At 34.0% G+C, this 25,541-nt stretch overlaps 2 protein-coding genes across 2 annotated transcripts in view; both read left to right on the top strand.

Moving 5' to 3' along the window:
- The first annotated feature begins 262 nt into the window (after positions 1–262).
- On the top strand, positions 263–14,991 carry LOC147400498 (RNA-binding (RRM/RBD/RNP motifs) family protein). The gene is made up of 8 exons (XM_086446198.1): positions 263–577; positions 1,388–1,871; positions 10,820–10,899; positions 10,981–11,111; positions 11,405–11,501; positions 12,319–12,480; positions 14,147–14,247; positions 14,481–14,991. The coding sequence occupies exons 1-8, from the start codon at positions 380–382 to the stop codon at positions 14,569–14,571; spliced, it is 1,344 nt and encodes a 447-aa protein (XP_086302324.1). The 5' UTR covers positions 263–379; the 3' UTR covers positions 14,572–14,991.
- Positions 14,992–22,862: 7,871 nt separating this feature from the next.
- LOC147400497 (1-acyl-sn-glycerol-3-phosphate acyltransferase PLS1-like) overlaps positions 22,863–25,541 on the top strand; it is a 36,778-nt gene continuing 34,099 nt past the window's right edge. Inside the window, exons 1-2 of the mRNA XM_086446197.1 lie at positions 22,863–23,021; positions 23,613–23,735. Coding sequence (XP_086302323.1) covers positions 22,941–23,021; positions 23,613–23,735 — 204 coding nt within the window. The 5' untranslated portion in view covers positions 22,863–22,940. The remainder of the gene's footprint in view (positions 23,022–23,612; positions 23,736–25,541) is intronic.

Genomic DNA, 25,541 nt, shown 5'->3' with positions numbered 1-25,541 from the left:
TTTTCAAATTTTGATTTAGTAATCTAAATATTTAAAGATCATTTTGAGAAATTTTTTGTTTTGTTTTTACCATTAAGGAGTAAGTTTCATCTTGCATTTTGCAAAAGGGTAGGAGTGTTTCTAATACCTCATACAAAACCTAGGTGAAGGTTGAACGAGCTTGATCTAATCAATTTGAAATATAGGGGTATCTCACATATTCATGAAAACCTGGAGGGGTATGTCTAAAATCACTATTCTTCCTAGTTCCTATCAGATAAGGTAAGAAACCTCTAGATTGCCTCTTCAATTCTAAAATCAAAACCCAGGAACCAAACCAAACTGATAGATAAATTACTAGAAACAATTTTGAGTGATATCGATATCGAAAACGAAGAAGATGGATCCGCAACAGCAACAGCAGCAATGGACGATGAGCGCCCAACCTCAAACCCATCAACCATCAACATGGGTGGCTCCTTCTCAACCCTATCATCAACCCACTACCCTCGAAGAGATCAGAACTCTCTGGATTGGCGATCTTCAGTATTGGGTTGACGAAACCTACCTCCAGAGCTGCTTTGCTCACACTGGAGAGGTGACAGACAGATTCCTTTTCTTTAATTTTTTTTTTTTTTAGGGTTTCGTACTTTTTCGAGTTTCATTGGTTCCTAGGGTTTATTTGTTCTTTATAAAAAACACACCCAGATTTGGAAGAACAAACAAATCTTCTCTTCTAGTTTTTCACTGAATTACTAGGGTTTTGGAGTTTGAATCAAGTTTTAGAACTCGGTACTTCGTTTCGTCTCGCTTCACCACCACTATAACGAAGCTGACTCTTCCGTGTCAAGAGGTTAAACCATTCAACTCGGCTTATAATTATTTGTTAATATTTATTTACATGTAAATAATTATATTCTTTTTATAAATTGTGGTGGATTAGAACCATGGGTTTAAAACTCAGTTTCGCTCTCTTCTATGCCAGATACCGTGTCGTCTAGGATGAGTTTTCCGATGCGTTTAAGATGTCTCGTTCAAAAATGAGAAAAATGAACATGGGGTTTTAAATCTCATCTGAAAAATTGACTTGTCTGTCCGTCTCGTCCATGCTGATATCCAGACAATTCGGGCGATACATCTAGATCTCGGACGAGTCAATGTGAAGGATGATACACATTGAATATCTCGCTTGTTTTTTGTTGGCGAGTGAGAAGATCATAACAACCTTTGAAGACCTATATTCTAGGAGGAAAAAGACTAATGGGTATCATTGACTCATCTTAGTCTTAGATGATTTTTTGAATCATGTTTGAGCGAGGTTTAGATGTTTTTCACTGAAAATTTTGCAAGAAAAATTATGGGTGTAACAATATAGAGCCTTTAATGAACAATTTCACTTTGTTGATAGGTGCTTTCGATAAAAATTATACGTAACAAGATTACTGGCCAACCCGAAGGTTATGGGTTTGTTGAATTTATTTCTCATGGAGCAGCGGAACGGGTTCTCCAAACATACAATGGAACACAAATGCCTGGAACCGAACAAACATTTAGGTTGAATTGGGCTTCATTTGGAATTGGAGAAAGGCGCCCCGATGCAGGACCAGAGCATTCAATATTTGTTGGGGATTTAGCTCCGGACGTTACGGATTATTTATTACAAGAAACTTTTCGAACTCAATATCCATCGGTGAGAGGTGCTAAGGTTGTGACTGATCCCAATACTGGGCGTACAAAGGGATATGGTTTTGTTAAATTTTCGGATGAAGCTGAAAGAAACCGTGCTATGTCGGAAATGAATGGGGTGTATTGCTCAACCAGGCCAATGCGTATAAGTGCTGCAACTCCAAAGAAGACAACTGGTTTTCAACAGCAATATGCAGCAACTAAAGGTAATTATTACTAATTCTTATGGTGTGGAATAAATAAAACCATTTTGCTGAACTAAAATAGCTGCATTTTTTAGAGCTGCTATTGGCATCCCAACTTTTACTTATTACATCCCAATTAAAGACTAAAACATACTCTTCAAACATTACAAAGGTTTGGCTCAAATTATAATCTCAATATTGTAAGACTCATTCAAACAATCTCAATAGTTGTTTACAATTATGATTAGGCTCATATAAAATCTTAAACCCAAAGGATAGAAATCTAGCAAAACAAATGAGAGAGCTTCTATTGTCACCCCGACTTTTACTTATTCTCACCCATTCACTTATTTTCTTTATTTTTAATTGGGGTGTAATAAGTAAAATTTGAAATGCCAATAAGAACTTTTTTTTTTGTTTTTCTGTTATAGTTGAACTTGTTCATTCGCATAGAAAAATATTGTAGCACCTACTAAATTTGATGCAGGATGGTGAGGGAAGAAAATGAAATTTGTGTGGTGAGGGAATTTGGTTTAGGATTGGGTTAAGGATTTGGGTGTAAAGGTTTAATTTTGACCTTCTGCAAGTATGACCACAATAGAAAAATATTGTAGCACCTACCAACTTTGATGCGGGACGGTGAGGGAAGAAAAGGAAATTTGTGTAGTAAGGGAGTTTGATTTAGGATTGGGTTAAGGATTTGGGTGTTAAGATTTAATTCTTACCTTCTGCAAGTATGACCACGATCACGATATTTTCAGTAGGCTAGAGATTTATAGGCTGATGATTAAAGATTAAGAATGGAGAAAGGATTAAGGGTTGAAGTTTGTAGGTTTTTAGAATTAAGAATCAAGAAAATCAATAACAATAATGATTAAAAGAAAATTAAGAAAAGAGGATTCTTGATGGATTCAAGGATTCAAGAAAACAAGAAACAATAAAATAAATGGAAAGTTGATAGAAAAGATGGTATCTTGGAATCACACCAAGAATGATGGAGAACTCACTTCACTCCATAAAAGAAACTTATCTTTATTCATCAAAATTCTTCGTTTAAAAATACCCTAATATAATCTATATATAAAGAAAATAAAGCTAAAAATCCTAATCAAATTAAAATACCAAATAAATTACCCAATTTCGTAATTTTCTCTTATAAATTTTCAACCCTAATAAACTTAAATAAAAGACAAACTAAAGTTACTAAACAACCTCTAAATAATATTTTAAGATCATGAGCTAATAAAACATTAAAATAAGCTCAAAAACATAAAGTTAAAGCCCTAAAATAGAAATCTAAATAAACATTAAAACATACTCTCTAGGCTTTGATGTCCCCATCAATTCTTCTCAGCTAGGAAGATTTCGCTACTAGCAAAATAAAATTGTGGAAATTCTCCAACATATGAAGTCTCTATAATCCACATGTAATCTGATCTTGACTTGTTTCTCAACAAAAGCATCCTAGGGTGAGGTCTTCCACTTTAATTCATCTCAAAGTTGAGTCTTCAATTCGATCTCTTCCCAAATGTTGAAATTATCGAACCAAATTTGGACTCTCATTTTTGACAAGAACCAAAGCTGGCATAACTCACTGACTTAGCCAAAACATTATCTACCTTATCTTTTTCATGAGATAAAATTGGTGTTAAAATCAAAGGATATAGTGGCTCCATAATTTCTTGTGCCAATTGTATAGATTCTTCGGACTTCTATTCTTCTTCAAGAATCAATTATGATGTCTCACACTTGTCAATCTTACTCTCGCTTAAATTAGGATCATAGATTTCTTTCTCGATTTCTTCATTACTCTTCTTGAGTTTAGGCGTATGGACTTTGATTGCATTTGCTTCATTATCCCAGTTCGAACACTCTGATTTAAAATGTCCATGACAATTGCACTTGCTGCATAAGTTCTGTTGTTTGAGTTTTTCATACCATTGTTCACTTTTGTGTCTTTGCTCTTTGCTTTCCTATATAATATGGTTGCCAACATACTAAACATATGCTCGAGAGATGCGTTCCATGTAAATTCGACAATATATTTGTCAGCTCCTCTAAGAATATCTTTATTGAGTCCCTCTTCCATCAATGTGATTTGCTAATTTGTGTTACTTAAACCTAAGCTCTGATACTAAATTTGATATAGGACGATGAGGGAAGAAGAGGAAATTTGGTTTAGGATTGGGTTTAGGATTTGGGTAGGATAGGCTAAACCCAAAAGGATTTGGATGTTAAGGTTTAATTTTAACCTTTTGCAAGTATGACTACAATCACGATATTTTCAACAGGTTAGAGGTTTATAAGGTAATGATTAAAGGTTAAGAGAATGAAGGAAGGATTAATTGTTGAAGCTTGTTGGTTTTAAGAATCAAGAATTAATAATAAAGAATAAAGAATAAAGAATAAAGAATAAAGAATAAAGAATAAAGAATAAAGAATAAAGAATAAAAAATCGAGAATCAAGAATAAAAAAAATCAAGGGCAACAAGGATTAAAAGAAAATAAAGAAAAGAGGATTCTTGATGGATTCAAGAAAATCAAGAAACAATAAAAAAATGGAAAGATGAGAAGATGATAGAAAATATAGTATCTTGGAATCACACTAAGAATGGTGGAGAACTCATTTCATTCCATGAAAAAAACTCATTCTTTATTCATCAAAATTCTTTGTTAAAAAAAAAACGCCTAATACAATATATATAAAGAAAATAAAGTTAAGAATCCTAATCAAATTAAAATAACTTAATTTCGTAACACTCTCTCTCTCTCTCCTAATTTTTCAACCCTAATAAACTTAAATAAAAGACAAACTAAAGTTATTAAACGATCCCTAAATATTATATTAAGATCATGGGCTAATAAAACATCAAAATAAGTCCAAAAAACATAAAGTTAAAGCCCTAAAACAAAAATCTAAATAAAAACTAAAAATCTACTCTTCAAGCTTTGATATCCCCATCAAAATTTCATGATTTCGAGCCTTTGACATTCCACTATATTTAAAATGTTTTGCGTTCTTTGCACAAGTGTCAAGAGTTTATTGGTTCGTGAATTATAACTGGGAGAACTATCAAAATATATTTATGTGTTGATCTTTTTTAATCACTATTAAACCAAAAAGTTAAGGAACTATATCTATATGTGATACTTATGGTTAAATTGAAAAATTGGTATGTATTGCGATATGTATTGATGCATCAACGAATCATTGAACACAAAAACTATGTTACATTAGGATACTCATATCGATACATTAAACTAAACCATGCGCGATGCAAAAATAACCTAAAAACGCAATGTGTGAAGCTACTAAGCTATTCCTACAATCAAATGAATAGAGAAAATTTCACCCCAACTTTTTTTTCTCAGTCTTTGGTCATCCTCCGATAGAAAGATAGGAATGGGAGATATTCGGTTGATAAGGTTAGCGATGGACTCAACCTCAGTCCTCAAAAGCTTCTTTTGAAGATGAAATCCTAAGAAAGTACCTTATAAGGTACTCTCACACCTCACAACAATTGTCAAAAATTTGGATAATTGAACAACACCCTTGATTGATAAAATGATACCATCATGACTTTTTCCCGTACCCTTTGGTCATCCTCCGATGGAGATATAGGAATGAAAGATATCCACTTGATAAGATTAGTTATGGATTCAAATCGCTTCATCGCTAAAGCTTCTTTTGAAGTCAAAATCCCAAGAAAGCTCTCATCTTTCTTCAATTATGAAAATTTCACTGGAACCATTTTCTTAGATGAGATAGAATAAAGATTGTAAATGGTGGATGAGGTTTTAGATGATAATGATTATGGTAGGGGGGCTTGGTGGCTACACAAGTCAACCAGGAGGAGGAAGGATTCCCTCATCCCTGAAGAGAAAAAAAAAGAGAGAGAAGTACATGGAATTAGGGTTCCAAAGTGAGTCCCCTTTTGTTGCCTTAATTTCTTATTTATAAGCAAAAAAGATGAATGAAATAACTTATATGCCCTCATATCTCCCAGTAGCCTGCATTGTAATATTTTTATCAGGCAAAAGGTGATTCGGCAGGTTGTGATAGTTCACATGGCACGCACATGGAATGTTTTATTTTGCACCGTCTACAAAGGTTATTGAGAAGGGAAGTCCTGCACCATTGATCCACCTAGAATTGGACCTTTTTACACCCACCTACCCTAAACACTATCCATTTTGTTGAACTTAAGGACTTTCAAGATCCCTTTTTATACTCTACATCCATAAGGTTTTCTACACTTTGCAATCCTAGTTATCTAGTCTTTTACTTGGCTTGGATAACTCTTTTTCACTAGCTACCTTGATCAACTTCTAATCTCCACAACCATTTTCTAAGAAGTGCCAAGTTTGTAAGCTTAGTATTTCGAAACCCTATGCCTTTGTGTTCTTTTGGGAAACGTATAAGCTTCCAATTTACAAAATGGAATTTATAAGTGACATCCTTCCCATTCCACAAAAAATCATGGAATAACTCATCCAGTTTTAACTACACACTTATTGGAATTGTAAATAGAGATAAAAAAGTTAATCAGAATACTTGGGAGAGTGCTTTTGATAATGTTATTTTTCCTCCTTTTGATAGAAATATCAACTTCCACAAGCCGAGCCACATCCCCAACATCTCAATTATTGGTCGCACATAGCTTTGCTCTTATGTAGTCCCCCAAGGGGAAACCAATGGTAGGTGGTAGGAAATGAAGTCACCTCACAACCCAAGCTAGTGGCTATGGTAGAAAGATTATAAACCCGTCTCACACAAAACACCTTACTCTCTCCCAAGTTTATTGCTAGCCCAAACAACCTCAAAATAGCACAATAGAAACCTCTTAAGAAATCTGAGTTCATTAAATACATGATCAAAAATATCAAATTGTTAAAAATCTGAGTTTCAAGAATTTTTCTTTGTATTTTCAAAGAATCTTGTGGACCTGAGTGAATTACTATTTTCGAAGAAACAAAAGTAGACTGTTAGTACTTGTACTTTTAGATAGAAGAGCTTACTAGGGGGACCAATGCTTTTTGATGAGTTGCAATGGTTTTTGTTTTATTTCTTTTCCCCATTTTTGCAAGATTTACCAATATCATAGATAGGCATAGCAATCCTGATGGGGACATTAAAGCTTGAATAGTGGATTTTTTTATTATTTAGTTTTCTGTTTTAGGGCTTTATTTTTATGTTTTTTGGTTTATTTTCATATTTTATCGGCTCTTGGGGATTGGTCTTAGTATTCTGTTTAGGAGTAGTTTGGTAAATTTAGTTTGTCTTTTATTTAAGTTTATAAGGATTGAAAATTTAGGTGAGAGAAAGTTATGGAAATTAGGTTATTTATTCGGTATTTTAGTTTATTAGGATTCTTAGATTTATTTTCTTTATATATAGATTGTAATAAGATTATTTTTAACGAAGAATTTGATGAATAAATAATGAATTTCTTTCATGGAGTTTCTTGACGTGAGTTCTCTATCATTCTTGGTGTGATTCCAAGAAATCCTTGATGGGTTCCATGGTTATATCCTTATATCCTATCTTTTTTTTTTTTTTTTTTTTTTTGAATCTTAATTTTTCTTTTGACTTTCTTGAATTCTTGAAATCCCTTTTCCCTTACCCCTTAATCCTGTTCCATTTTCTTTAACCCTTATTCTATTAATATTTTCTTCAAATCTACCGTGTACTCTATTACTTAACCCTAAACCAGATTTCCCTAACCCCCCTAGTATTTTAACTTCTTCCCTCACTGTCCTACATCAAATTTGTATCAGAGCCTAGGTTCAGGCGATATAGATTAATAGATCTTATTGAGGGGAGATGGGCTCAACAAAGATGTTTTTAGAGGAGTTAAAAAATATGTTGACAGAATTGCGTCGAACGCGTCACTCTTGTGCATATTTTTGCATTCTAAACGACCATATTATAAATGAAAAAGAATACAAGCAATTACGTGATCAATGGAATGAAAAGCTGATGCAACAAAACTAGTGCTGCAAGTGCAATCGTTGTGGTCAAACTGGGATAATGAAGCATATGAGTTTAAAGTCCATGAAAAACTCAAGGCGAGCAATGAAGAAATCTAGGCAGAAATCTATGAGTTTGGTTTTAGTGAGAATGAGATTGACGAGTATGAGGCATCATTATTTGTTTTTGAAGAAGAATCTGAACAACTGGCATAGGGAATTGCTGCACCACTGCATCCTTTGCTTCTTAGATCGATTTTATCTCATGAAAAAGAAAATGCAGACAATGTTTTAGATAAATCAGTTAGTTATGCCACCTATGGTTCTTATAAAAAAATGAGACTCCAAATTTGGTTCGATGATTTCAACATTTGGGAAGAGGTTGAATTAAAGACGTAACTTCGGGATAAACTAAAGGAGAAGACCCCACCCTGGGATGCATTGATTGAGAAGCAAATCAAGATCATATTGTATGTGGATTATATAGACTTCATATGTTGGGGAATTACCACAATTTTATATCGCTAGTGGAGAAATCTTCCCAACTGAGGAGAATTGATGGGGATAGCAAAGCTTTGAAGAGTAGATTTTATTTTTATTTAGTTTTCTGTTTTAGGATTTTTTTAAAATGTTTTTTGGACTTATTTTCATATTTTATTGGCCTTGGTCTTAGTATTATATTAGGGGTAGTTTGGTAAATTTAGTTTGTTTATTTAAGTTTAGGGGAAATTATCAAAAAAATCCAAAAAAAAAATTTATTTACAAAAAACAATCTAATTTTTAAAAATTTCAAAAAAAGATACAAAAACGGTCTTTGAAAGATCAGTTTTTCTCTCTTCAATTCTCTCAATTCTTTCTCTCTCCTCTATTATTTAGAAAAAAATGAATTTTTTTTTAAAATCGGTCTTTGAAAGACCGGTTTTTCTCTCTCTTCAATTCTCTCACCCCTTTCTCTCTCCTCTATTATTTAAAAAAAAACGAATTTTTTTAAAAATCGGTCTTTGAAAGACCGGTTTTTTTCTATTCAATTCTCACCCCTTTCTCTCTCCTCTATTATTTAAAGAAAAAACGACTTTTTAAAAAAAATAGGTTTTTCTCTCTTCAATTCTCTCACCGCTTTCTCTCTCCTCTATTATTTAAAAAAAAAACGAATTTTTTTTAAAATAGATTTTTCTCTCTTTTCACTTATCTCTTTTACCCTTCATTTCTCTCCCTTCTCTTCTCTTCTCTCCAAAAGAATAATTTTTTTTTTTTACTTTCTCATCTTCTTCAACTTCATCACTTAGTAAGGTAAATCAAAATTTTTTTATTATTATTTTACATCTCAAGATCTTGATCTCAAGATAAGATCAAGATTATCTTATCATGAGATCAAGATCTTTTGATCTCAAGATAAGATCAAGATCATCTTATCATGAGATCAAGATCTCATGATCTTGATCTTATTGTGTCCACATGAATGTCATGTTTGATGATCCTATGTTAGAATATTTTTATATTCTTCTCTTAACAAATTTGTAAGAACTGAGGGGAAGGGACCATCGAAACTCATGGGATGTATTCCATTATTACAAGTATGGGCACACGAACAATTATCAGTAGGTAGGCCCATACTTACGAGTTACGATCTTTCATTTCCTCGAGCATGTAGATGGATGACGCGTGACATTCATGTGGACCCAATAAGATCAAGATCATGAGATTAAGATCAAAAGATCTTGATCTTATCTTGAGATCAAAAGATCTTGATCTCATGATAAGATGATCTTGATCTTATCTTGAGATGTAAAATAATAAAAAAAAAATTTTGATTTACCTTACTAAGTGATGAAGATGAAGAAGAAGAAGATGAAAAAGTAAAAAAAAAAAAAAATTATTCTTTTGGAGAGAAGAGAAAAGAAGAGAAGAGAAGGGAGAGAAATGAAGAGTAAAAGAGATTAGTGAAGAGAGAGAAAAATCTATTTAAAAAAAAATTCGATTTTTTTTTAAAATAATAGAGGAGAGAGAAAGGGGTGAGAGAATTGAAGAGAGAGAAAAACCTATTTTAAAAAAAAATTCGTTTTTTTTTAAATAATAGAGGAGAGAGAAAGGGGTGAGAGAATTGAAGAGAGAGAAATACCGATTTTTCAAAGATTGGTTTTTAAAAAAATTCATTTTTTTTTTAAAATAATAGAGGAGAGAGAAAGGGGTGAGAGAATTGAAGAGAGAGAAAAACCGGTCTTTCAAAGAACGGTTTTGTATCTTTTTTCGAAAATTTTAAAAATTAGATTGTTTTTTGTAAATAAAATTTTTTTTTTTTTGGATTTTTTTGATAATTTTCCCTTAAGTTTATAAGGATTGGAAATTTAGGAGAGAAAGTTACGAAAATTAGGTTATTTATTTGGTTTTTAGTTTATTAGGATTCTTAGATTTTTTTTCTTCTTTATATAGATTGTTTTATAATTTTTTTATCGAAGAATTTGATCAATAAAGAATGAGTTTCTTTCGTGGAGTTTTTTGAAGTGAGTTCTCTATCATTCTTCGTGTGATTTCAAGAAATCCTTGGTGATGATTCCAAGGTTCTATTGATAAAAAAAAAGAAATGATTCCAAGGTTCTATCCTACTATGACCTTCTCATCTTTTCCATTTATTTATTTATTTATTGTTTTCTTGATTCTTGAATTCTTGAAACCTACAAACCCCAACCCTTAATCCTTTTCATATTGTCTTAACCTGTAATCCTTATCCTACAAATCTTAACCTTAATTCTTTTTTCTACCCTATTGAAAAGTGCAATAATTGCAAAAAAACATTATTTTGGGTTTACCCTATCCTAGCCCAAATCCTTGACTCAATCTCAAACCAGATTTCCCTAACCCCCTTTATTTTCATCTTCTTCCCTCATCGTCTTGCATCAAGTCCACTCTTAAACTGTGATATAGTTTCTTTGGTAGGTAGTTATGAACAAATTTACTGGACAAATTTTACAAGTTTATATCATTTATTATATTTTTTGCAGCCGTATATCCAGCACCAGCTTACAACACCCCAGTGGTACAGCCAATTCCTGCAGCAGATGATGATATCAATAACACAACAGTAAGTCAAACATGATGAATCCATTAATGAATTTTATGTCTTAACTTCTTCAATAGCTCCAAAAATTTTTTCCTACTACAGATATTTGTTGGTGGTTTGGACCCTAATGTCACAGATGAGGAACTGAGGCAAATCTGTGCACAGTTTGGGGAACTTGTTTATGTTAAGATACCACCGGGTAAAGGATGTGGCTTTGTACAATTTGGTAGTAGGTATGTTGCAAATCAATGAATCCTCTAATTCCTTGGATTGCAAAGATTATTAAAGTTAATGATCAAAACATGTTTCTGTGTGACATGCACTTCTTTCTTGGATGTTTTTAATGTTGTATTACGAGTGTTATTAATTGAGGTACCAATTACTTTTTAAAGCAAACATTGGTTGTTGGGATCGAATGTTGAACTTGTTTGCTGGTCTTTTGTTTACATGATCATTTACTTTTTGAATTTTTATCATATTACATATTTTTTGGTTTATTTAGCTAGAATTATGTTTTACCGTATAGGGCATCTGCTGAAGAAGCAATTCAAAGGTTGCATGGAACTATGATTGGTCAACAAACCATCCGTCTTTCATGGGGTAGAAATATGACAACTAAGCAGGTACAAATCCACATCATATACTATTGGTGTTTACCAATGCCTGCTGTTGGATGACAAGTTTGAATTGTTTTCAATCAGTGAAATTTTATCTACCTTTTTTTATTTACATCTTGTTTTCTTGTTCTATTCAAAGCTATTAGAATCTCAAAGGTTAATGGAAGTTTGCATAGGTATATCTCTAGGTGGCATTGGAGAGAATTAATTATCAGTTATCTCAGCTTGATTTCCAGAAGCATAAAAATTTGAGAGCTGAAATTGGTACACCAACTTTTACTTATTACACCCCGATTAAAAAAGAAAAAAAGTCAATGGTTGAGAATAAGTAAAAGTTGGGGTACCAATAGAAACTCCCTCTCTATTTTATTTTAGATTTAGGATTTTGTATGGGCCTAATCCTAATTGTAAACAACTTTTGAAATTATTTCAATGTGTTACAAGTAATGCTTTGTAATGTTGAAATAATAACTTGAGCCAAACTTTTGTAACGGTTGAATGGTGTGTTTTAATCTTTAATTAGGGGGTGATAAATAATTTAAGAAATTGGGGTGTTATAAGTAAAATTTGTGGTGCCAATAGAACCTCTCTAAAATTAAAGCTACCTTATTGAATAATAATAATTAGTTAGTGTTTTGTGGTTTTCACATATTGGTTAGTCATGATTGGTCAGTCTCGATTCAAAACAATGTCTGTCCAGCCTCTCCGTACATTTTTTTATTGTCTAATATTGTTCTAGAGTTTTAAGTGTTCCAATCATTGCCCTTTATAATTTTTTTTTTTTTGATGAATCCTTGAAAAGTTTTCCCCCATCATGTTGCAGGACCAGCCCGGTGCCTGGGGTCAGAATGCAGATCCTAGTCAATGGAGTGGTGCTTACTATGGTTATGGACAAGGCTATGATGCATATGCTTATGGGGCTACTCAGGATCCGTCGTTATATACCTATGGCGCATACACTGGATATGGGCAGTACCCTCAACAGGCAAGATATTTATACACATGGTTTTGCATATTAGAACCTTCCATGTTAATAGTATTCCTAAAGGCTTGATGTTATTGTTTATCTTTATGTGTAGATTGATTGCACACGCTCTATTTCTAGGATAAACACCATGCTAGGATTTGAAAAGATTTGTAAGACAGCTCTGAGTTCTAGCTCCCCCTTTAGTCTTGTCAACTTACAGCATACCATCTGAGAATGACAAACACCAAGTGACCTGCTCTTGAAGATGAGCAATTGCTAAGAAGTGCCACTTAGCTAAGTGGTAAGACCTGTGGAGGTTGTTCCCAGGTCCTAGGTTCAAACCCCTTGAACCCTTACTTTTTATGCTAACTATTAATAATTAATAATATTCCTGTACTAGCCAAGCATTTACCTATAAAAAAAATAAAAATAAAAATAAAAATAAATGAGCACTTTCTTCATCTTTATATAGGGCAAGAAAATGTGGACTCAAAGTCGAATCTTGATGTCAACCAATTGTAATTGGGAATTCATTTGTCTCCTCACCATTTGTTCCCATATTAGTCACAACTTTCTCATACATGTCCCTAAGTATGTCATTATATCAGTTGGAGACTCCCTTTCACAGTGTCCACTAAACAGATTCTTTAGATACTTAATATATTTTATAAAAACAAAAAAAAGCAATATGGAAAGAACAATGTTAGAGTGACTGCGCAGGACACTGCATTCAACACAGTTGACATGGGGGTGTGCTAAGAATCATAGATGTTTTTCACTCGTATCTCGAGGAAAGTCATCCATGGTTCTGAGCACACCTCCACATCAGCTAAGTGTCGTAGGAAGTCACTTTAGCATTATTCATATGGAAAATCTTCTTCTTTTGCTTCAATGGTTGATCTTCTTGTCATAAAACCAAATTGGTTATCTAATATCTTTGTTACATAAGTCTTTTCCATAATCTCATATTGTGACATGCAAGTTTGATATTTTTTATTTTTAGTGCAGCTCTCTGTCTTATTTGTTTTTATATATAGGTATTGTCGTATTATTTCTCTTATATATATTATCACAAACCATATTTACATTCAAAACATTCCTCAATATCTTTTCTTACTATCTCCGCCTATATCATTTTTGTGTTCCTATTGCTCTTGAGAGCCCTCGACGTGCACCGCAACGCTAATTTGGTTAGTGGTTATTGATCTTCTTTGAACATGCCCAAACCATCTCAGGAAACTTTCCCTAATATTTTATCCTATTAGAGCCACTCCTAACTTTCCTTGCTTTCACCAGTCTTATCGCTCAACATTTCATCTCTGCTACGCTCATCCTATGAGAAGACAGTCAGACATTCAGTTCTACAAAGCCCGATTAATGTTATTGTGTCTAGTAAAAAAATTTCCTTCAATTTGATTGGTAAGCGTCAATCAAATAACACCCCAGAAGCGCTGATCCATTCTTCGGGGGCATTGCTTGCCTGTCAATCTTAACTGGTCTTTTATCCTTCGATACGTCTTGACTAACGTTGTTTTGCACATCTTCATTGTGGTCCCACTTTAGATTTACAAGCTCTCTAATTTTATCCACCTACACTATAACGTCTGCAAATAACATGTCAATGGCACTTGGTGGTTGTACTAAAAATTCACGGAATCCATTCTTTTGCTTCTTTGTTTTTCAGGCGGAAGGTGTTCAAGATATGGTAGCTCCCGTCGGTTCTGCCCCAGCAGTCGAGCAATGGGAGGAGTCATATGATCCTTTGTCTCCACCTGATGTTGATAAGTTAGTTCTCCTCCATTTTCAACTTTCATTATTCTTTTAGGGAGATTCTATTGCCACATTTTTGCTAATGCCACCCCAATTCATATGTAAATCACCAAAGAATTAGCACACATATTGGGGTGGCATTAGCAAAAGTTGGTGTGGTTATAGAAGCTCTCTTCTTTTAATATATAATGTAGAGTAGGTTTGATTTTTTGTCTCTATTCACCATGTATTTTTGGTTTTGCTACTAGGTTAAATGCAGCTTACCTTGCTGTCCATGGAAGCACTATCGTTGGCCAGCCCTTGTGGCTGAAAACATCATCACTGTCACAGCAAGCTTAGCTTCCTACTGTTGTACCCAATCCACATTACAGTTAATTACTTCTGGTGTTTCTCTCATATGTGGAAAAGCGAGTCTGGTGTGCCAAGATCCTGATTTCATGATCAGTTTCAAGGGTTGAGGAGCACAATATGTTTCAGTTCGATACAATTGAAACATCAACTTTAGGCAAGAAAACTTGGGGATTTTGTAATGCTGCCTTGTAGTCCATGAGGTTGAGATACTGCTAACTGCAGTTCTTAAAGGGGAGACTATCAACATTGTTGGGTGCGACACATCGATCCTTCGAATAGCTATGCTTCTATGAAAAATATGAATACTTGGTATTATTCCTCCTGTATCTATTATGTCATTTGCGGTGTATTTGAAAATTAATTCTTTATTTTGAGGTTGGTAGGTTTAAAGTGATTTCTATTTGTGAATCCATGGTTGTCCATTTTAAGGAAATTTTGATGAGCAATGGCCCCATTGAAGTGGAGAATCCTTTTCAAGCTCTTGTTACCATACAAGAGGATAATGGTGTGTAGACAGGCTTGAGCTCAAAATTGCAGAAGTTAGATCGACTATAGAGGAAGTTATGTGCACGGTGATGACATCTTCAAACATTGAGTCCCCTCAATCAAGTGCAAAAAAGAATAAATTGTTTGCTAAAAAGAAAAAGATGAAGCCGTTGTCCGAAATTATATCAAGATCTAAGGTAGTGCCTACTGAGAAAGCTACAACCTTGAATTCTTCCCAATGTTGGAGAAGTTCGGAGTTCTGGCACTGTGTGAGACTAAAGTAGAGGAAGTTTGTCTCTGAGTTTCCATTGTAGTCTTTCTAAAGGCTGGTATTTTGTGGATAATTATGATGTTGATCCTTCAGGGAGAATTTGGGTGGGATGGAATCCAATCAGAGACGGTGTTAAAAAATTATCTCAATCCCCTCAAGTATGCCCACTGTGAATGTTTAAGGATTAAAGATAAGGTGAAATTCTTCGCAACTTTTGTTTATGCTGGAAATTTTGCGTTAGAAAGAACATTTATGCGGAATGATTTGTTGACTATTTGTTTGAATCTGGATGAGCCCTGGGTTGTTTTGGGAGATTTTAAGACTGTTGGGTACATGGAGGAAAAAGTAGGAGGTAATCCTCCTCATCGCAGAAGTATGAAGGATTTTGATGCTTGCATTTATACTTGTGGTCTGCAAGACATGGTTACTAGTGACCAATTTTTAACTTGGAGTAATAAGTCCACGGGTGACAGGAGAATGCTTTGTCGTCTTGATAGAGTTTTGGTTTACATTGAATGGGTGAGATGTTGGGCTAATGTTCATCTTAGGTATCTTCTTGAGGAAATTTCTGACCACTCTCCTTTAAGTTTCTCTATTACCAATCCATACATGAATTGAAAATGTAATTTTAAAATTTTAATACTGGGATTGGTCAGGAAGGATTTAAAGATGTGGTGAAAGAAGCTTGGAATTACAAGGCTTGAGGGGAACCTCTATTTTATTCTAGCTTGTAGCTTCGAAGTGTTAAAGGCACTATCAGGTCTTGTGATGGGATCCTTGGATCTTACATTGATGAAAAGATCCTACGTTACCGATTTTCTTAAGGGGAAATCATTCCTCCAATTCTATTCTAAATACTTAATTTTATTTGATAAAAAATAATGATCTACATTTTGATATTTATAGAGAAATATCTTAAAGACATTTATGACCTAGGACTCTTACCAAATTAGAATTAATCTAAAAGACACCTAAAACAACTCAATGAATAATTAAATACCTAATACATAATAGGATTCCTAACACCCCACCCCCCCAAAAGTACAACTTGTCCTCAAGTTGGAAATTCAAGTAAACGATGAACATTCTCTTTAGACTCAACTTATGGAGCCTCTACTATAGGGAAATCTCAAGATCTAGACCATCACACTCTTCAATTGTCGCCATGTCATCAGTAGTTTCACTCCCATCGATGGATAACAATTGACCATGTTTGCATAGATGATTTGGAGAGTACTTTTCATCACAATTGAAACACAATCCCTTAGCACACCGTTCTCATTGCTCGTCCCATATTAATTGCTTAATTGTAGGTATAGTGGATTGTAAAATGTTAAACACATTCGTAGAGGGTCCTGATGATTGTGGCTTGATAGTGTCTTAGGGATGGGGAGGGTGACAGCCAACAAATTTCCGAGAGGATGTAATATCTTCTTCTCCATGGAAAGCAAGCTCAAAGGTATCTGTCAATAGTTGCGGTGCAACATTTGAATACCGGGCTTAATATCTGGTTGTAATCCCGATATAAAAGTACTTACGAGATGGGATTCGTGTAGGGTTGGGTTGATGAGGTTAGAAAGTCGCTCGAATTTGGTAATAAATTCTCGCACTGTGCCAGTTTTTATGAGTTTAGAAAGAGATACTCTTGGGTCGATGTGTTTCCAATCGTCAAAACAAACACATATACACTATGAAAACTCATGCCAACTTAGAGTACCTACAAAATGACACAGCCATCAAAACTAAGATGAAGCATCACCAGATAAGTGAAGACCATCCAATGCAACCATCTGATTGTCGTGAATGCCGTGAAGATGTCGATATCATTTTGTACGATCTAACCATCCTTTAGGATCGATGCCCTCAAAATTTGGGAAATCTATCCGAATTTTTTGGCAATAAAACAATGGATTTTGCGGGATACCATCATCTATAAAATTGTTCTTGCGACCACCCATGGAGCTCCATGCACTAGTGGTTGAGGGGCTTGGGAAGTCCTTGTTGCAATAGTGGTTGAGGAGGTCTAGGAAGGCCTTGTTCTACACGATTTTCATTGGGAAGTAGTGCTTGTAACTGCTCTGACAATCGCTGCAATTGAGTAGTAATTCCTTACACGGTCGTTTGTAGGTTACCCACATCAACAACTAGTTTGTCGAGTTTAGGTTCCAAGAGATCTACCCGATCATTGACGTCTTTTGCCGACACCATGTTTAATACCAAGATCGATTGCTCTGATATCAGATGATAGGATCCTTGGATCCCATGTTGCCAATTTTCTTCTAGGGAAATCGTTCCTTCAATTATTCTAAATTCTTAATTTTAGTTGATAAAACATAATGATCTACATTTTGATATTTATAGAGAACGACTTCTAAATAATCTAGGACTCTTACCAATTTAGAATCAATCTAAAAGACTCTTAAAACAACTCAATGAATAAGTAAATACGTAATACATTATAGGGTTCCTAACAGCTTGGAACAAATTCAGATTTGCCAATATCTCAGCTTGAAAAAATGATATTCAGAGTAAAATCCAATTTGATCCATTGAACTTCGATTTGGCTAGACATGAGAAGGTTGCAATCTCATTTCTGAATTGAGAGATTTTTGTTGAAGAATCGATGGCTAGGCAGAAATCTAGAATCAGTTGGTTGAAGGAAGGTGATCGGAATACTCGATTCTTTTATGCGACAATTGCTTCTTATAAGCCAAGAATGATATTTTTGGAATCCATGATAATGCAGGTCAGATTGTCAGGGGAGAAGATGATATTAGGAATCATGCAGTGAATTATTTCCAATAGGTATTTACCCCCACGTCCTAGGCCCCTTGTCCCTTAATTCCTTTTAACAATTACTTTTCGGAGGCTCAATCTTTGTGGTTTTTTCTAGTCCAGCTTCTAGATATGAGATTAAATCTGTGATTTTTTGCTTCCCCCCCTCCATAAAGGCCTTTGCTTTGTGGTTTTTCTAGTCTAGTTTCTAGATATGAGATTAAATCTGTGATTTTTTGCTTCCCACCCTTCATAAAGAACTTTGCTCTCATGGGTTTTGTGTGGAGTTATTCATTTCTTTTATGATATCTTGGAGGAGGATGTGTATAAGGCTATTTTAAATTTTTTTTGCCGGAGAGCTTAATTCCAATCTTGTTGCTTTAATTCCTAAAGAGCCTGGGTGTCACGGCCGTATTCTTTTGAAGCGAGGTCGTGCGGCGCAAGGGGTGTCAATCCGCTTGCAAGCTTTTAAAAATGATCGTATACCACAAACGTAGCTAGCAAACAAGTAAACGAGACAAAGCCTGGAGGCAACTTTGTTGATATAATATTGATTACACGGGATAATGCGTTACAAAAGTATAAATGTGTATTACAAAGCAATAGATGATCCTATGACACGCGAGACTTCCACGCAGCTGGGCTTGAGGGCTTCAGTCACCATGGGTGTAGGCCGGCGATTGGGAAGCATTAGACATCCTTCCTACAAGGTGTATAATATTCCTTTCCTAGGTTTCCAGAAGGAAACTTCAAAAGTGAAGGCCGGTCATACTCCCTTATTACAGAAATGCTACTAAGCTAACAGATATACCCTGGCACGGGGGCTGACATGACTTCATATTGAGCCTTGCATACTGTTACATGGGTGCTCCCGGGTAGTTTTGGGACGAGCTTACACCTAACTCTAGGTGACAGAAGTTATGGCCATCACACCGGGGCTAATAAACTTGGTAAGTTTAGGCCTATTACACCTTGTAACTTCGTTTACGAAGTGATTACTAAAATCATGGCTAATCAGTTGGCTATGTGTTGCTTCAATTATAAGTCCAAATAAATCTGCTTTTATTATGGGCCACAACATTTTTGATAATTACCTGCTTGCTTATGAAATAATGAGAAATTCCCATCTTTTGTCTATCCACCTTTTATTTTTCATTTTTTATTAAAGTAGATCTACAATAAGGTGTGTTGGGATTTTATTGAGAGCATTCTTATTCAGTTAGGATGTGATCAAATTTGAGTTAATTGGATTAGAGAGTGTACTACTACTCCCAGATTTTTAGTAGTAATTAACGGGTCTTCTCATGGGTACTTTTCTAGTAATTGTGGGTTGTGCCAAGGAGACCCTTTATCGCCATATCTGTTTACTATCGTTATGGAAGCCTTTTTCTTCTATTTTGGAGGGTAGGGCTGAAAATAACCTTTTTTGGCTTTTAAATGGAGGGGATTACCTTTAGTGTCTCACCTTATATTCAGTGATGATGTTCTCATTTTTTTTTTTGAAAATTCTATTGTTTCGGCATCGCATTTGAAGGATTTAGTGCTTCTTGTAAGAATAAACCTTCAATCCTTAATATTCTTTCTTTTAATGAAGGTGTTCTTCTTATTCGATCTTTGGGACTCCCTATTTTTTCTTCTCGTTTAACTATCGCAATGTTTCAACCTCTTGTCAAAATTCTAAAGAGAGTGGAGGGGTGGAAAGCTCACCTTCTTTCTTTTCCGGGTAGACTAGAATTAATAAAATTGGTTTTCTTTTCATTTCAAATTTATTGGTCTTGTTTTTCTCTTCCGAAGGGGGCGATTCTTAAAATTGAAGTTATTCTTTATCGTTTCCTTTGGGGGGGGGGGGGATAATGAGGATAAAATATTGAAACTCTCATCGTTATGAAGTCGTTTTAGAAAGTGGTTCAAAATGATTCTATTTGGACTAAATGGATTAGGGATTGATATATCAGAAATGGTGATGTTTGGAGATTTAGCCTCCAAATGATTCCTTTTGGGCTTGGAGAGGTATTATCCGGGCTTGAGTTTGGGCAGCAAAGAATATAAAATTCTTGATTGGAGTTGGGTCTGCAATTCTTGTTTACCAAAGAGGCATTTTGTCCTTTTGGCAAATAGCTACTTTTTTTTTACAGCACTTCCAATGCTATTGATAAATGGCAAAGATATCCTCCCAATAACGACTGTATACCAAAATGTTATAAAAAAAATATGAGAATAAACTTTCGCAAATTTGACTTGAATACTTGGTTTATTAGACTCTAAAAAGTAGATAGAGCATTCGTTAGGCCAAAAGGCATAATAAAAAACTCATAATGCCCATCGTGAGTCTAGAAAGTTGTCTTGTGAATATCTGTAGGATATACTCATATTTGATGGTACCCCGCACACAAATCTAGCTTGGAAAAGAATTTAGCTCTGTGCAACTCATCTAATAGTTCAATTGTATTATGGTTAAGGGAGAGAGTCCACACAAATTCTCCAGTTGTTTTTTCGAACTAATAGGACAGGTGAAGAAAATGGGATTATACTTGGCTAAATGAGGCCAACTGAAAGCATTTCTTGTACATAAGGATATCGATACAGGCGAACATTGGTAGGTTTGCTATCCGATTTGAGTGGGATGTGGTGATTGTGAGTTGGTAAATCGGTTACTTTTACAAACATTGTAGAATATTTAGGTAACAAAACATTCAAATAAGGTTTTAGAGTCACTTCTTCTAAAATATTTTGGATGGAGAAGAGTTGAGCAACAACTCCTTGTGTAGAATTTTTGAGAGTTCAATCCATCTGTGGGCTATTAATTATCTTGACTTCTTTAGATTTTGCTTCTCTAAGCATATGCCTCCTCCCATTAGTTGTAAACTCCATACGCAGATTATGAAAGTCCCATAAGATAGGACCAAGGGTGACTAACCATTGCACACCCAACACCACATCACATCCACCAAGTGCGAGAAGACGAAAATCAATTTGAAAGTTGGATCCTTGCATAACCCATAACATTTGTTTGCGTATAACCATACTAGTCAACCATGAACCATCAACTACCACAATAGAAATAGGAGTAGTAGAGCTTACTTCACAGCCAATTCTTTGTGCAATTTTAGGATCAAGAAAATTATGTGTGCTACTTAAATCAATTAAGATAAAAAAAAAGGCGTGTGCTTGATGTAACTAAGAATTTGCATGGTTCTATATGACGTGGCTCCAACGAAAGTATGAATAGAGATAATTGAATCCTCAGTTACCTTATCATCAGATTCATCTTCTTCAGGGAATTTCCTCGTCTTCTTAAGTTCCACATTTACTGTTTAGAAGAAAGAGTGGTTATTTTTTTATGGTGATGACTGGGAACATATCTTTCGTTGCAATTATAACAAAGTCTTTTAACTCTATGCTTTTCCATTTAAGATAGATTTAACCATCGGATAGGGATCTGGTGAGAAGAAGCAACATGCTCCAAAAGTGACACATAAATACTCTATTTTGTATAATTTTTCATTTTAGATCTAATGGTGTGGTCAAATTCTACAAATTCTGTATTTAACAAAAGTTCACTTTTTCGACCCAATGAGACTCTAAAATTGACGTCTCCATTTTTTTTATGATAATTTGATTTTCTATGCTCCAAAAATGATAAGTAAATAGTCAATTTCCTATAATTTTTCGTTACGAATCCAATAGTGTGATCAAATTTTAAAAATTCTTCGTTTAGCAAACAATCATTATTTTAGTTTAATCTGACTTGAAAATCGAGGATTTTGTAATTTTTCTGTTCGAACTCGCATTTTAGCATACTTACAGGCGAAAGTATGTTTTCTAACCATTTTGAATCTAATGGTGAGCTTAGGATTTATTAAAAATAACTAGAAAAAAATCTTAAATTTTTACCTTAAATCCCACTTTCAAGATTTTCTCAAACTTCCACTATTTGTTGTTGTTGTTATTTTTTTTTTCGATATACAAATTAAAAACTCGGGGTTTTACAATTCTTTGAAGTCACATTGATTTAATTAGTTGATTCAACCAATTTATATAGAGCAAGTCAGCTATAAGTCAACCAACGATTCAAATTTTAAAATATTTCTTTAGAGGGATGTAGGTTAATTTCTAACTTTCAAAAATTACAAAAAAAATAATGATATTTTAACTAGAAAATCTTCAGGAACCATAGATCTGTTTTCTCAGAATACACAATTGGACATCATTTTTGGAGATTTGTAATTGTGTATCTCGAGAAAATAGATATATGATTTTGTGTCAGCGAGCGAAGACTTTTTAATTAGAATACAATTGACAAAAATATCTTTTTTTATTAGTTATTTACAAAATCATCTTAATTAATTTTTTTAATTATAAAAAATCTTTATAATATATTAATATTAAATAATAAAGTATGATATAAAATTAAATTATTTATTTAAAATTAAAAAAAATAATTGAGACGTGATAATGTAATTACTCCACGTGCCAAACTCAATCGGACTATCCTGAAGTGACCAATTAGGGAACCATACGTCTGTACTCTTTGGGATACACAGCTGCACCTCCCCAAACGTGCATGCAGAGGGAACCCTATAGCCGAGGTGCACAGATCTACGAACCCGAACTTGTCACGTCAGGTAATCGATTGAGTTTAACACGTGGCGTAGTCCGATTGTCACGACTCAAAATAACAACCAAGTAAGAGCTTTTATTATGATAAAATGGTTGGTGTCGCAATGCGAAGCGGCCTCGCAACGTACACCACCAATAGAAGAGACCTCCATCTGTTCCGTTTATTTGAATCTCTCTCTCTCTCTCTCCTTATGTTCAGTTATCCATGGCGATCGCAGCTGAAGCAGTGGTGGTTCCTTTGGGTCTGCTTTTCATTCTCTCTGGCCTCATCGTTAATCTCATTCAGGTTCCACCTATTCAAATCTCTCTCTCTCTCTCTCTCTCTCTCTCTATGTTATCTGTTTCTAGGATTGTATATTAGGTTTTAGATACATTTCGTAACAATTGGTTCACTTGTTTTCTCTGAGATTTTTGATGATTTCGTTTTCATCCATGATCATTTTTTATTATTATTGCAAACTGGATTCATTTTAGGAAATTAGGTTTTTATTTGTTTCAGGTATTAGAACTCATGATTGTTCTTTACAAGTTATGGCCCTTTCTTCTTCTGCATCTTATTTGGTGTTTCTTTCCTCGTCTTGGAAATTTGAGTTGAATAATGATTTTCTGACTCCCCAACTCTGACATACTCCCCCATTCTCTCCTGACGTGGCACGTGCTAGAACCATGGATTTTTTTCCTCGGGATACACAACTTTGCACGCCATGTCAGAGAGTATGGGGAAGTATGTCTTGAGGGGGGAGTCCGAAAATCACGACTCATTTGAGTTTCTAATTTTTTATTTTTATTTTTATTTTTTGTGATGATTTGATTCTACCGTGATTGAATTAATGCTGAATTGGGTTAATTTATTATTAATTTTCCTTTTTTTATTCAGGCAGTTTGTTTCATCTTTATTCGCCCACTGTTCAATAATGTGTACAGGAAGATCAATAAAGTAGTTGCTGAATTGTTGTTGTTGGAGCTTGTATGGCTCATTGATTGGTGGGCACACGTTAAGGTGATCTCTCATTTTCTTGTATGGCTCATTCATTGGCATGATTTCAAATCTCGTTCCATACTGATCGTCTCGCGAAATAAACGAGATGACTCGTCTAGGATTTTGAAAATCTCGTCCAAGTCAGTAAAACTCTGTCGAGTCAACCAGGATTTCGTATATTTTATTAAAATCATTTTTTTCTCAGAATTTAAATATATATTATCATACTAAAATATAGTTTTATGACTAAACATCTTCTAATCAACCTTATTTTATAAAAAAAATTATAAATGTTTTTATATAAATATATATGTATAAATAATTATAAACCGAGTTAAATAATTTATCTCGTCCGAGACTAGTTGAATCGTCCAAGACAACTCGGTCTTGTTTGTGAATGAGACAAGACGAGACGTCAAATTGAGATTTAAAACCATGTTGATTAGTGGCTGAATTGTTATTTTTTTTTATTTTTCCCACCTTTTTTAGGGACAATGACTTTGAAGGACTATTTATTGAAAATATGAAGCGAATAGTCCCTTAGTAAAGAATACTAGTCATTTAAGTCCCACTTAATAAAATATTAATATATTTAGGATCTTCTGAAGATTTTTTAGAGAAAATACCTAGAATACACTTTTAACAACTTTACAAAGTAGTTTGATCTAAAAATATTCCTAGTCAAATAAAACTTGACTAATTTATGTGCTTATTAATATTTCTGTGAAAAATTAAAAATAAATATTTTTTTTATTTATTAAAAGCCATTCATAAATTAAAAATAATTTTATTTGACTCATTTGAGTCAACATAATTATAAAAGCACTCTAGGAATTAATAAGGGCAACCCACATCATAGCCGAATTATTTTGTCTTATATGGGTAAAAATTTCGGAATGAGCTAATTTTTGGTGAGGATGATCTCTATGATGAGATCATCCAGATCATCCTCACCAAAAATCAGTCCATTTGGAAACTTCTAACCCCATTAAAACAAGTTCAAGAACTGTATATTGTCCATTTTTTTTGTAAACCAGTTTTGATAGGGTTAGAAGTTTTGGAATAGGCTGATTTTTGGTGAAGATGATCTCCTCATCATATAGATCATCCTCACCAAAAATCAGCTCATTCATAAACTTTTAAGCCACATAAGACAAAATTTTTGGCTATGGTGCGGGTTGCTCTTATTAATTCATGGGGTGCTTTTATAATTAACCTTGAATGAATTAGATGAGCATTCAAGTCGAGTTCTAAAATTATGTTTTAATTATTTATATATTTTAATAAATTTAGTATTCATAGGCCAAATCAATTTGTTGATGATGATGGCTATAATCATCTCCATCATCATCATTATCATCATTCTTCTATGTGAGTTAAAGATTACTAGTTTTGGGTGGAGAAAACAAGGATTTTTTTTTCTTTTTCATTTAGATCTTTTTTTCATTGATTTATAAGAGATGACCATAATCAAGGGGCATGCCATTAATTTTAAAACATAGGAGTACCTCAAATATTTTCAAATAAACACGTTTCTTTAAACCTCAAAAATCGTTGATAGGGTAATTGGGGCATTTTTGCTTCAAAAATCCGTTTTAGACTAATATTTGATAAAGTTACTAAAGAGTCCATATTTTTTTAGAAAGAACTTTTTGGTACATATTTTAAAAAATTAGGTCTTTGTTGTCACTGCCCCCCTTTTTTTTATTGGTATCTATTTTTTTGTCACATTTTTATGTTATTTAGAATTAAATTAAGAACCGTGATATATGACGCTCCCCTGTGACAAACGCCCCCCTACGCCCCCATCATAGAACCATAGATCAA

This window comes from Akebia trifoliata, chromosome 6 (genome assembly GCF_017979445.1).
Source record: "Akebia trifoliata isolate Shusen 1 chromosome 6, ASM1797944v1, whole genome shotgun sequence".
NCBI classification, from domain to species: Eukaryota; Viridiplantae; Streptophyta; class Magnoliopsida; order Ranunculales; family Lardizabalaceae; genus Akebia; species Akebia trifoliata.
The sequence above is the reverse complement of the archived record's forward strand: the minus strand, read 5'-3'. Positions and strand labels throughout refer to the sequence as shown.